We start from the raw sequence: 12,941 nt of genomic DNA, 5'->3' as shown, positions 1-12,941 counted from the left end.
ATATTCTGATACTAGTATTCTAAAAGGTCAGTGACCTCTCATTGTCCTGAGAGGTCAAAGTTGGATATAATGCACAGGGTACTGACCAATGTTCCGTGGAATGACAAGATTCTTCTACTATAGCATAAATGCTAATAGCATAATGCATGATTGTACATCGGGTATAAGTTGACCATTGACTATACATAAAATATCAATATTCTGATATTTTGAGGTCATTGACCTGTCATCTTCCTCAGAGGTCAAAGGTAGAGACACGTGAGTAATTTCTCTTGCTCTGTGGACTGGGAAAACAATTCAATTGTAATACAAATGAATATGACATCTTAATCATGTTCATCATCAACCAATTGCACCAAATATCAATGTTCTGATATTTTGAGGTCATTGACCTCATCATAGGTCATCAGAGGTCAAAGATAGAAACCTGACTAGAAAGGCTCTGTGGAACATTGAGGCAATTCCACTTACAAAAATTAGTTTTTAGTACATAATTATCATGTTCGAGTGACGCATTAAAATATCAATTTTCTGACATTTTGAGGTCATTGACCTCTGGAGGTCATCAGAGGTCAAGGGTAGAAACCTGTCAGGGCTCTGTGGAACATGAGAACAATTCCACTGTAACAAAAATTAGTTTTAGTACACCATTACCGCGTCAATTATTAACCAATGACGCAAAATATCAATTTTCTGACATTTTGAGGTCATTGACCTCTAGAGGTCGTCAGAGGTCAAAGGTAGAAACCTGTCAGGCTCTGTTGAACATAAAGACAATTTCACTGTGACAAAAATTAAGTTTTAATACATCATTATTGTGTTTATCATCAACCAATGACGCAAAATATCAAATTTCTTACATTTTGAAGTCATTGACCTCTGGAGGTCATCAGAGGTCAATTCAGACTTACCTCCTGATCTTAAAATTAATCTTATAGCATGTACTAACAATGGTGAAAGTTTCATGCTTTAGTCAAATTTTGCACAATTCTTCGGCTTATCTGCTCTACTAGTATGACCTCTGAGCTGTATGATTTGTGGGGCTGTATAACTCATGGGCTCTGTGACTCATGGTTGTCGAATTTGCGACATGCACCCGGACAAGAACACCACCACCCTAAATTCCCCTCCCAAATGTCCAAGTTATCTGATTTCAACTATCATCATCTCATTCTTCATGCCTTATTTTTAGGTGATACGCTATCAGCGTATCACCTATTGTGATTGTCAAAATTTCTCTTTTTTTTTATTCTTCTTTCTTTCTGCCACATTTTGTGTCGTCAATATCTCAACAATGACATTACGGAATAACATAACATTTTCAGTCAACATGTCTCATAACAATATCTAGCCACAATAAGGTTTCCATGACAGTAACATATCTATGACGTCATCTAGGCGCCATTTTGTGATTTTCGGACCTTGTCACATGATCGATCATAACTTCATAAGTAGATATCATTTCTGTATCATTTTCGGTGGACATAAAGTTCAGGTCAGGCTCTATCTTACGTTTTAACGCTAGTTACCAAGGTCATCATTACGCGCGCGTTTGCGCGCGTCGAAATTTTAAAAGGCTCAAAACGACTTCCCAATGGGAAATCTCGAAGTTTCAGACAATTCTAAGCGTTTCAAACATTTTCTCGCGTGCGCGTCCGTCCGCGCAATTTCGCGCGCAGAGGGCGTAACCAACATGAAAATGCAATTTTTTTGACTGATTTGGATTTCTGATACTTTGAGTAACAATATCCATTGATTTCCGATCGATTTTGACCTATAACAAAGGAATGCACTGGCGTCAAAGTTGAAATTCCGCGCGCGCGTCTTTCTGCAAATATAGTGAAAAAACATGTTTTTGTTTATGTCGCCATAGCTCTTTAAATCGTCCATTGACCCTATATTTCTATTGCATATTACAAAAGCATATGAATTGGAAATAACGTTTCAAGTACCAATATTGCCAGGAAAACTCATCACGTCATCATATCATCATCTGAAATCAAAAAAGTGGAATTAATTTTTTTGAGGTACTCTTTCTGACATTCATTTACTCGTATCTCTATTGTTTAAGCTTAATATCACCCCAAATTCAGATATGTTTTACTTTGAACATTTGCCTTTCAAGTCCATGTCATGGTTTTGAAATTTGATGACGTCATCATACTTTAAATTGTGATTAAAGGTAAAGACGCAAAATCGGACAAGTTTACGTGTTATGTCTATGGGAGGTGATTTTTTTAAAAACCATACATTGACTTGACAACGTTTAAGCACCTTTATCTCAGATGATTTTGCTTCATTTCCTCTGAAAATTAAGTATGTTGTAGCTGTGACAATAAGCTGCAGTAATCATGCATTTTATTCTTTGAAATCTCCTCATCAGGTTGACAATTTTGCAATTTAAAACTGAAAATGAGAATGGAATGCGGACGAAACGATTCCTGATTCATTTTTCACGTACATAAGTTTACGTACCTCTAATTTTCTCGTCGAGACGTATGGCCGAGTGGTTAGAGGTGTCGTCACAGAAACGTGAGGTTGCACACGTACGGGTTCGAACCTCACAAGAGCACGAAAGAAAATAATATTTTTTTTTCTACTTTTTTTCTTCAATGGAGTACTACACCTTCGTCCATGTAGAAGTCACGTTCGCATGTAAACACACCTATACGCACACACTCACACAGTATCCCTTTGTTTATCGTTGGAGACTGCATTGCTTCGACTGCTGCAAAATATTGCAGGCTGGACTTTTCAAGCTGATCATGGTATATTGTAACAAAATGAAATTTTTTCATATCAATTCAGTAACACAATGTAGTCGTGGTTACTTTGTGCTGATTTTATACATGTAAGAAGCTATACATTGTAAAAAAAAGGTATTTGAATTGTTCCTTTTAATAAGTCAGTCTTCTGTATTGGTGATTATTTGTCAATTAGTGGTTTTTGTGGAGTTTCCGATAATGATAAAAAGTATGTATGATAAGTGCAGCGATACTTTCTACAGTTAGTTCAAAGTTGTGTTACAGAGGTTTGATACATACATTTAGCATTGTGTTTGTGTGTCCACGTGTGTATACAGGTTGGCCATATGGCACATTCTAGACAATAAATCTTAATTAATTAGCAAACGCGATCAGCTATGGAACTGAATATGGTACTAATGTATGATGTTCATGATTCTCATTAAACTGTGACGAGTTTAAAGAGATAGCTTAACTGTGTGTAAAAATAAAGCAATAATAAGGAAATTTTAAGGGAATTTGATAACCATGCCTATAATAATTTCATACAGGTACTAATAGCTGCCTCATATTCGTGTGATTGATCGTCATGTCAATAGCAAACTGACAACGTACGATTAATATATTATACATTAAACAACTGTCTTTCAAATCCATATCGATGTTTTCTAGTTTGATAACGCCATCATACTTTAAATTGTGATAAAAGTAAAGACACAAAATCGGACAAGTTTACGTGTTATGTCTATGGGAGGTGATTTTTTTTAAAAACCATGCATTGACTTGACAACGTTTAAGCACCTCTATCTCAGCTGATTTTGCTTCATTTCCTCTGAAACTTTAGTATGTTGTAGCTGAGACAATAAGCTGCAGTAATCATGCATTTTATTCTTTGAAATCTCCTCATCAGATTGACAATTTTGCAGTTTAAAACTGAAAATGAAAATGGAATGTGGACAAAACGATTCCTCATGTATCTTTCACATACATAAGTTTACGTTCCCCATATTTTCTCGTCGAGACGTATGGCCGAGTGGCTAAAGGCGACGTCTCAGAGACGTAAGGTTGCGGGTTGGAACCCCACAAGATCACGAAACAAAATACTTAGCTATTTTACTTTTTTTTCTTCAATTTTGTATTACATATTCGTCCATGTAGAAATCACGTACGTATATAAACGCACCTATACACACACACAGACACACACACACACGCCATATCCCTCTTTTTTGTGTGTTGGAGACCACATTGCTTCGACTGCAGCACAATTTTGCAGGTTGACTTTGTCAAACCGATCATAGTATGTAATGACGACGACTGAGGTGTTGTACTTTGAACAATTGTCTTTCAAGACGATGTCATTGTTTTGTAATTTGATGACGTCATTACACTGAAAATTGTGATTAAAGGCAAGGTATCAAAACCAGCCGATTATAGGTTTTATTTCTCCGGGACGTATTTTTCCCAAGTTGCCAGAAATGGCATAGCGACCTCAGTCGTTACAAGGCCGCTTTTCCGTCTAGCAATGCAATAGATGTTCACACGGCCACGTTGGTTGAGTGGGCATTGACTTTCCCCCTGTTATATCTATACATTGTTTTTTTTTTTGTCTTACCATTTCCGTGGATGACCCGTGGCCGAGTGGTTACAGAAACGGTTTCGCATGTACGCTCAATATAACTTCAAGGTGCCTATATCACATTCTTTTCTTTGTCGATCACAGATGACTGTCATCTGATGACCACAAGCGTATCACCTAACTCGTCCTCAATGTGACGAGTTTTCATGTCTCGTTTCCTCTTTGATTTCCCTCGCTCCACGTACCCGCTACTGATGGCCAAACAGATATATCGACGACGAGTTTGTCGAAGTCATAGAAGCCGATTTCGCCCTGATTGAGATACATGGAGTCCACAACTACGACTACCGTCTCAATTCTATGCAGGTAATTGTTGCGATAGAGATCTGAGTAGCAGATTGGATACTAGTATAGGCCTATGTATGTTTTCAACGTGAAGAGTCCTTCCCAAAAGGGGCTATATCCAATTTTTCGTCACATTAGTCTTTTTGACAGAAATACATTAATTTTTGTCGAGCCCACCGGAGGTGAGGAAAGATAAAAGGATCGCCTGCGGCGTCTGTCCGTCCGTCGTCCGTCCGTAACGCTACAAAAACTTGAATAACTCCCTACGGAGGGCTTCAATTTCAATCAAACTTGGAGGGAAGAGTGGTTATACAAAGTTACACATTTCACTAAACATGAAAGTCACCTTAAGGTCAAAGGTCACAGGCAGGGGTCAATGAATTTTAGGGCCCAATGTTAAGTTTTTACGGTGTGTTTCGATTATGGCTCATAACTCTTGATGTATATGTCCGTTTGTGACCAAACTTGGATGGTAGATGTCCCTTGGGGTGTTGAAGGTCATTACAAGGTCAAAGGTCACATACAGGGGTCAACGAACTTTTAGGGCCCAATTTTAAGTTATTACGGCTCGTTTCAATTATGGCTCATAACTTTTGATCCCTATGTCCGTTTGTGACCAAACTTGGATGGTGGATGTCCCTTGCGGAGTTGAAGGTCACCACAAGGTCAAAGGTCAAAGGCAGGGTCAATGAACTTCTGGGAATTAGACAAACTTTAATTTCTTCTACGCAAATGGGCGAGACACATTTTGGCACTTGCCTTGTTCATTTTTAGTAGTCCTTTGCAGTGAACTCCTCAAAGTATTTAGATTCTTGTGAGAAAACGGAGAAATAATTTATGCGATGAAATTTGAGTTTTGTTCCAAAAGAAGGTAAATCCATTTCTATTTTGTTCTGAAGGGTGCTAAATCCAGCAGGATCCAATCAGAGGCCCATGGACATGCTTGACCTCACTTTGATCCCAGAGTATGACAAGGCTTACAAACTTTCCTGCCTTGCCATATGACCCACATAGTACTTGATTATTAGCTGTGAAGCGCTTCCTTTATATACTAATGAATTCTTTGAAGAGATGAACGAAACGGGAAAGAATGTGTAGAGATAGCAAATCATACCAGAAAAATTTACAAAGTTACAGAAAATACTTACTTTTAAAAACAACATTTACATGTTTTACATCACAGTGTGTGGTTGTTTTTTTTATTCGAAAGGTGCTGTTACCTGAATGAAATCTCTTAAACAAAAATGAATTCTTGAAAAACCAGTGTAGACACGGGGTATATTCTATTCGAGGCACATTTTGTTTATTCTTTTATGGGATACTACAATGGGACATAAAGTCATTGCATGAAAACACTTAAAAGCATTTGAAATGAAAATCCAGATATTTCTCCTTACCATTGAAAGTTGATAGAATCTTTTTGAAAGGAATGCTTCATTTCTTCTTATGTGTGTCTGCACTGCTATTTTCCCCATGAGAGGTCAATTGCTCACGTTGTCGCGTTTTGCGGATATTTATGGCAGGCTAGATATGACAACTTTCGTGAAAAGACTTCCTCGGGCGTCAATTCAATGACAATTTTAGATTTCTATCGCAAAATCTTGAAGCGAACCTCATAGAACTCTCTCAAGTATCTCTCAGATTAACAACGACAAGAACAAAAAATGCAACGAAATCAGTCGAACTTAGTTAATAGCTGTAGCATAAAACGGGAAATGGAATTGAGTTGTGAGTTTTAAATTAGTATGTATGTCGCAAAAATGCACTTGTGTCTTTTTGCCCTTGACATGTATCAGCCACCACATCTTTAATAACGTATCATACCATTATAATATCATATCATATCATATCATATCATACATATTAGCCATCTGAAGCATGGTCAGTCAACCTATAGTTCCGTTTATGCTACTTTGAAAACACTGATGGCAATCAAACCTCATTGCAAAATTGCAAATATGACCAGTTCAAGTTTTGCACTTTGTTCTCGTTGCGAAGGTATGCCTCGTTAGTCCGTCAGTGTTGCCACAGTTTGTGTTCTTCGTGAAAAGCCCTGTATCTTGGTTATCTTCTTTTACTCTACATGACCGTCATTTTGCATTGAAGGAAGAAAGTTTTCGATTAGATCCCTACGATACAATTGACTTTAATCGGTACAGTTCAGATTTGTGCGACTTGTAAAGGCATTGTTCCCTGTTTGTCTATTTGTCAAATATGAATTACGACTTGTTGTCTCGCCCACATCTGTACGTGTTTAACAGCATGATTGTCGCCGAGCATGCATTGTAGCTTAGGTACGAAGCGTGACATCAAATGAAAATCACGTGATTTTTTTCACTTTGGGTTAACGGTTTACTTACTGTTTCATTCCTTTTTTCCTTTTCAGGCTGGCTGTACCAGAAGACCGCAGAGTTGGGTTGAAATGCTTCAACTCCAGAATGATACTCAAGACCATATCACAGCTTGGAATAGGGTGGTAAGAAAGCAATGTCTATCTTCAATAATATTGTCCCTTCCCTTTACCGTGTACCTGCGATTAAAGGACGGGGACTTGCAAACGTGGATCAAAGTTTTTCTGGAACAGAAAAAAAAAAGATAGATGTAATGGAACTGTATGATGTATGAGCAGAAGAGGCATCGCGATGAAAAAAAGAAGAAGAGTGTTTTCTCTCTAGACCTGTTAAAACTAAAGAAAACTGCTATCATTTCATATTTTGTTTTCATTTTTTGTCCCCGCCGAACGAGTTCGAGCAGGGGACTATGAAACGGGCTCCGTACGTGTGTGTGTCCGTGTGTCCGTGTGTCCGTGTGTCCGTCTGTCCGTCCGTGCGTCCGTGTGTGATCAAAATGTTCAAAATGCTACTCCTTCGCCATTTCTAACCCGATTTTGATTCTGTTTGCTTTACATGATAGCACTACATGGGAGCTTTGAAACTTCTATACAGAATTTCAGTTGTGACCTTTGACCTTGACCTTTGACCTATATTGTACATTTTGCTTCAAAATGCTACTCCTTCGCCATTTCTAACCCAATTTTGATTCCGTTTGCTTTATATGATGGCACTAGGTGAGGGCTTCAAAACTTCTACACAGAATTTTGACCTTTGACTTCTTTGACCTTTGACCTTGATTTTTGACCTATATTGTACATTGCCTACAAAATGCTACTCCTTCGCCATTTCTAACCCGATTTTGATTCCGTTTGCTTTATGTGATGGCACTAGGTGAGGGCTTCAAAACTTCTACACAGAATTTTGACCTTTGACTTCTTTGACCTTTGACCTTGATTTTTGACCTGTATTGTACATTTTGCTACCAAATGCTACTCCTTCGCCATTTCTAACCCGATTTCGATTCCGTTTGCTTTATGTGATGGCACTAGGTGAGGGCTTCAAAACTTCTACACAGAATTTTGACCTTTGACTTCTTTGACCTTTGACCTTGATTTTTGACCTATATTGTACATTGCCTACAAAATGCTACTCCTTCGCCATTTCTAACCCGATTTCGATTCCGTTTGCTTTATGTGATGGCACTAGGTGAGGGCTTCAAAACTTCTACACAGAATTTTGACCTTTGACTTCTTTGACCTTTGACCTTGATTTTTGACCTGTATTGTACATTTTGCTACCAAATGCTACTCCTTCGCCATTTCTAACCCGATTTCGATTCCGTTTGCTTTATGTGATGGCACTAGGTGAGGGCTTCAAAACTTCTACACAGAATTTTGACCTTTGACTTCTTTGACCTTTGACCTTGATTTTTGACCTATATTGTACATTGCCTACAAAATGCTACTCCTTCGCCATTTCTAACCCGATTTCGATTCCGTTTGCTTTATGTGATGGCACTAGGTGAGGGCTTCAAAACTTCTACACAGAATTTTGACCTTTGACTTCTTTGACCTTTGACCTTGATTTTTTTACCTATATTGTACATTGGCTACAAAATGCTACTCCTTCGCCATTTCTAACCCGATTTCGATTCCGTTTGCTTTATGTGATGGCACTAGGTGAGGGCTTCAAAACTTTTACATAGAATTTTGACCATTGACTTCTTTGACCTTTGACCTTGATCTTTTTACCTATATTGTACATTTACTACTAAATGCTACTTCCGGCGGGGACATATATTACGCACCGCGTAATTTCTACTTTTCCTTGTTTTAATTAGAAGAAATGGTAATATGGGCCCCGCTTCATAAAAGATGTTAGGATGGCAACTCTTGCTGGAATGACAACTAGCAACAGCCAATCAGGAAGCCGGATTCTTGTCATTACCATGACAATTGCCATTCCAGCAAGAGTTGTCATCGTATCAACCTTTTGTGAAATGGGGCCCTGGACTTTCGTTGTCATATGACTTTGATTGTGTGGTCAATATTGCTCGACTTAACACTTGAAGTCTACTTTTTATATAATCAGTAATGATGGCATTTTGTTCTGTTGCAAGCAATATTGGAATATTAGCAACGTAACAACTAAAATATGACAATATCGTACTCTACGAAAGCTTCACTTGTATCACAGTGTTCATACTGTCAGATTTCCATGATTATATTCACAGTGGCAGCTATTTTCAGAGGCATAGCTCAGTGACGTTATGGACCTATAGCAGTTTGTGTATTTGCTCATTGATTCTGTTAATATTATGTGCATTTGTAACTTGCGGAGATAACATGAAAATCCGTCACTCTTTTTTTTTGTAACAACAATGTACAACATGATATTAATGGATAGACAGATTTTCTTTTTTCTCCAATATCTAACCAATAAACAAAACAAAGAAAACTAAAGCGAATCCTCCTTATTGGCAACTTCTACGGATGTCTTGTCTCCCGTAGAATTATAGGAGCTGTATCGAGAGTGGGGCTACACCCCTCGAAGACAAACACGCCTATCAGGTAATGGGGAGTAGAACTGGAAACGGCATAGTCTGGATGCAAGTCAATACCATCTACGTCTTCAATGTTACGGTGCTCGACCCTCGCTACAGGTGAATTTTGTATTCGAATGAACATCGTGATAGCATATTCATTGGGGAAACTTTGTATTTAATTTAAAGTGAACATAGTCATTCTCCTACTCTTTGTGTTTAATTCACTCATTCCCCACTCTTGATTTGTTTGTTATGCAAAAGGATTATTTATGATTTTTATGAACTATAGAAATAATCATATCAAACGCTACTTTTACTCTTTTAGACGAATTGAAATTGTGACTTTTGGAACGCAAGATATTTCATGAGGCAAAAAGGTGAAATAATCACATATATGAATACTATCCGGCAAACGACATTTTTTCTCCAAGATGGACTTAAAGTCAAGGGGGATTACAGTATCTCGATGGTAAATTATTAACTATTGCTTTGTATCGAGGGATGTTGACTCAGAGGAACAAAACAAAACAAACAAACACACCAAGCCATACCCTCATCTGCTTTGCCGTGGAGATGCACATCTCGAATTCAGCCTTTCGTTTAATTTCAATTCTAGGTTGTATTATGCAATTTGATTGTGTTTCGGTTGGTTGTCATTTCCATTGTTTGTTAGTTTTATTTTATTTTCTTTTTTTTTGTCGGCCACTTTGATACCTCTCCAGCTACTGCCATCTGCGCACCCAGTTCGCCGTGGAGGTGTACGGAGCCCTCCCTCCTTCTGCTGTCTCAGCCATGAAAGTGATGTTGATTACTTGTCTTCTCGGTTTCGTCGGCGTTGCCATCGTCTTCATCTACTACACCGTCCAGATAAAGGACACCGAGGAGGAGGAAGACGGACAACGAAAATCCCATGCCCCGCAATTTCCCCACTAGCCCATAATGTGTGACTGCGGTATAACAAGCAATCATGCTGCGTCAAGACGAAACAGTTTTTTTTTTTAACACTTTAACCAGTTTCAATACTTTTCAATTACAAAATGTCAGTGCTTATTTCACTGATAATTTCACTTTTTCTTCTTGGTGGGGAGACTATGCGAGTACTTTAAAACACCTCTTTCAATGATTTATTCTAGCATCACGCTTTTCCTACTCCAGGTTTATCACTTCCAAGGCCCGTTTGTTACTTATTTTTGTTCATTTTACTTATGTTGATTATCAGTCCCACAGTATCGTGATGCATTCTATTATAGTGACATTGTGATTGTGAAATATGAATGTGAACTGCCTAAATGTTTGCTTGATGAATAGTTCCAACCTACTTCGTTTATCACTGTTGCGATTATTCACCGATGATCATGAGTATTTTTCACATTTTCATCGTCTCCTTGAGAATTGATGACTGAATATGGACAAAATTTGTCAGGAATTATCAAGGGGGGGGGGGGGGGGGGCGGTGTTACATATATTTATATGTGTGTGATCCTGCATCACAAAACCAACAAAAAGTCGCCAGACATGGATTTGAAGTTAAGGGTAGATTCTGAAAGAACAGACTGAAAGCTTTGTCCAAATGGACTTTCCTAACTTCTCTAATTGATAGAAAGAAGGTACACACTCTGGAGAAGAGTTTACTGAGAGAAGAGGCTGTGAAACTTAGGTCTTTTGAAGTGCCTAATCTCGCACCACAACCACAATGAAGTGATATCAGACAAAGTTGAAATTGTGCACACTCTTTAGGTACATTCTATTTATGACCAATTCTATCTTTCAATGCAGTAGCAGCGTCTTTTCAAAAGTCATTACAGTTGAAAGTGAAGGTGAAGAGTGTTTAAAAGTTTTTAAGAAATGAAAAGGACTGTAAGACTTACCTTATCACGATACTCTAAAAAAGAAAAGTTCTAGAAAAAAAAAATGTAAAAAACGCAATGTCCATTGCTTTTATGATCCCAAACTTAAGAATGATAGTACAGGAAGAATTACTCTTTTAGAATACATAATATATGATATTATGATGACTGAATATGAAGAAATAAACCGTTGGTGAATACAGCATGAACTTTGTTGCAGCTTTGTTACTTATCTATATATATATATATATATATATATGGGTGAGAATTTTGAACGATGTACAATTGCCAATTTTCGCACCTTATGACATTCTTTCCCTTAGAACACGCCAGGATGATCTAAGAAACCACATTTTTTTCATGTCATCTCAAAGATTGGTAAATTTCCTTTCAAGAAATATATGGTTTGGTTGACTTTTGCCTGATATTTTTCATTTGACAAGGACTTAAAGCGTAAAAATACGGTAAAAACGCTATTTTCGCAATAATTTTTGTTTTTCAAATTAATGATGTGCATCTTTAAGCGTACGTGGCATCTAATATCTGACCATGTTCTGGATCTGACATATCATAGGTATGAACCACAAAATTATAAGAACTTTATGAGCACGTATAAAATCACAGAGAACAATTGAAATATCAAAGTCCTAAACAGACGAACGTCCGTGGTGCTTTTATTTCTATCGCTGCTGCAAATTTTACTTTGTTGTCCCAACTGTAATGTATACGAAAATTTGGTGTTCCAACTTATGAACATATCCTGCAAAAATTGTACGTCTGCTGGCTGTACATGGGACGTAATATTCTTTTATGCAAAATTATACTCAGTTTTCGTCACGGACGTGCTTCCGCTATTTTCTAATAAAGATCGTATCCCATTAAACGCTATCGGTGATATTGTTCTGAGTCGTAATCAACTAAGATCTAGCCACACGATAATATGTTTGTTTTGAGTTTCTGTCCATCCTTTGTCAAATAGGAACCGAAATTATATTTTTAGACGAACCTCCGAGAAAAAAAGAACGTCCGTGATGATTAAAACGTTTTCGAGTGGAACACCATCTTGCTTTGATGACGAAGGTGCATTTTACCTTTGGCTCTCTAGCCGAGGAGCTGTATGTTATTTTTGGAGCGGACTGAGGCTTGTCCGCAGTTTTTGGACCATGCAATTCACCGAAAACCAAGCAAATAATTAATATTTTCTCTGAAAATTCACCTCCTGATCCCCCTCTGAGCAATACATTTGTTGTAAGGAAGTCAAATTTCTTATAATTTGCATTGACAATACCTTTTCAAATTTTTGAAAGAGTTGGGAAGGCTAGGTACTCTCTGCCGATTTGTTATCCGTCCGGGAACATGACCCTATCAGTAGAACGAACGTCCGTGACAATTCCAGCGAACGTCCGTGACGTATGCAATCCCTTCGATAGGGATAACTTGTCCCGAAAGTGTCCTGTATTCTTTAAAACTTTTAGCTCCAATAGCCACAAATAAAGTTTTACAAAGTAAAAAATGAGTTTAGGGCAGTAGTTTCAGAATTTTTAAGAC

General features: G+C 37.8%; 1 protein-coding gene across 1 annotated transcript in view; it reads left to right on the top strand.

The window, feature by feature from the left end:
• The window catches only part of LOC139742697 (cation channel sperm-associated auxiliary subunit delta-like), a 37,126-nt gene extending 26,647 nt beyond the window's left edge, over positions 1-10,479 (top strand). The window contains exons 10-13 of the mRNA XM_071653225.1: positions 4,590-4,689; positions 7,055-7,144; positions 9,512-9,663; positions 10,269-10,479. Of these exons, the coding sequence (XP_071509326.1) occupies positions 4,590-4,689; positions 7,055-7,144; positions 9,512-9,663; positions 10,269-10,479 (553 nt within the window). The remainder of the gene's footprint in view (positions 1-4,589; positions 4,690-7,054; positions 7,145-9,511; positions 9,664-10,268) is intronic.
• Positions 10,480-12,941: the final 2,462 nt, after the last annotated feature.

The sequence above is a fragment of the Diadema antillarum genome, unplaced genomic scaffold, assembly GCF_040938485.1.
Source record: "Diadema antillarum isolate AM-2024a unplaced genomic scaffold, OU_Dant_1.0 seq00001014_RagTag, whole genome shotgun sequence".
Classification (NCBI taxonomy): domain Eukaryota; kingdom Metazoa; phylum Echinodermata; class Echinoidea; order Diadematoida; family Diadematidae; genus Diadema; species Diadema antillarum.
The sequence above is the reverse complement of the archived record's forward strand: the minus strand, read 5'-3'. Positions and strand labels throughout refer to the sequence as shown.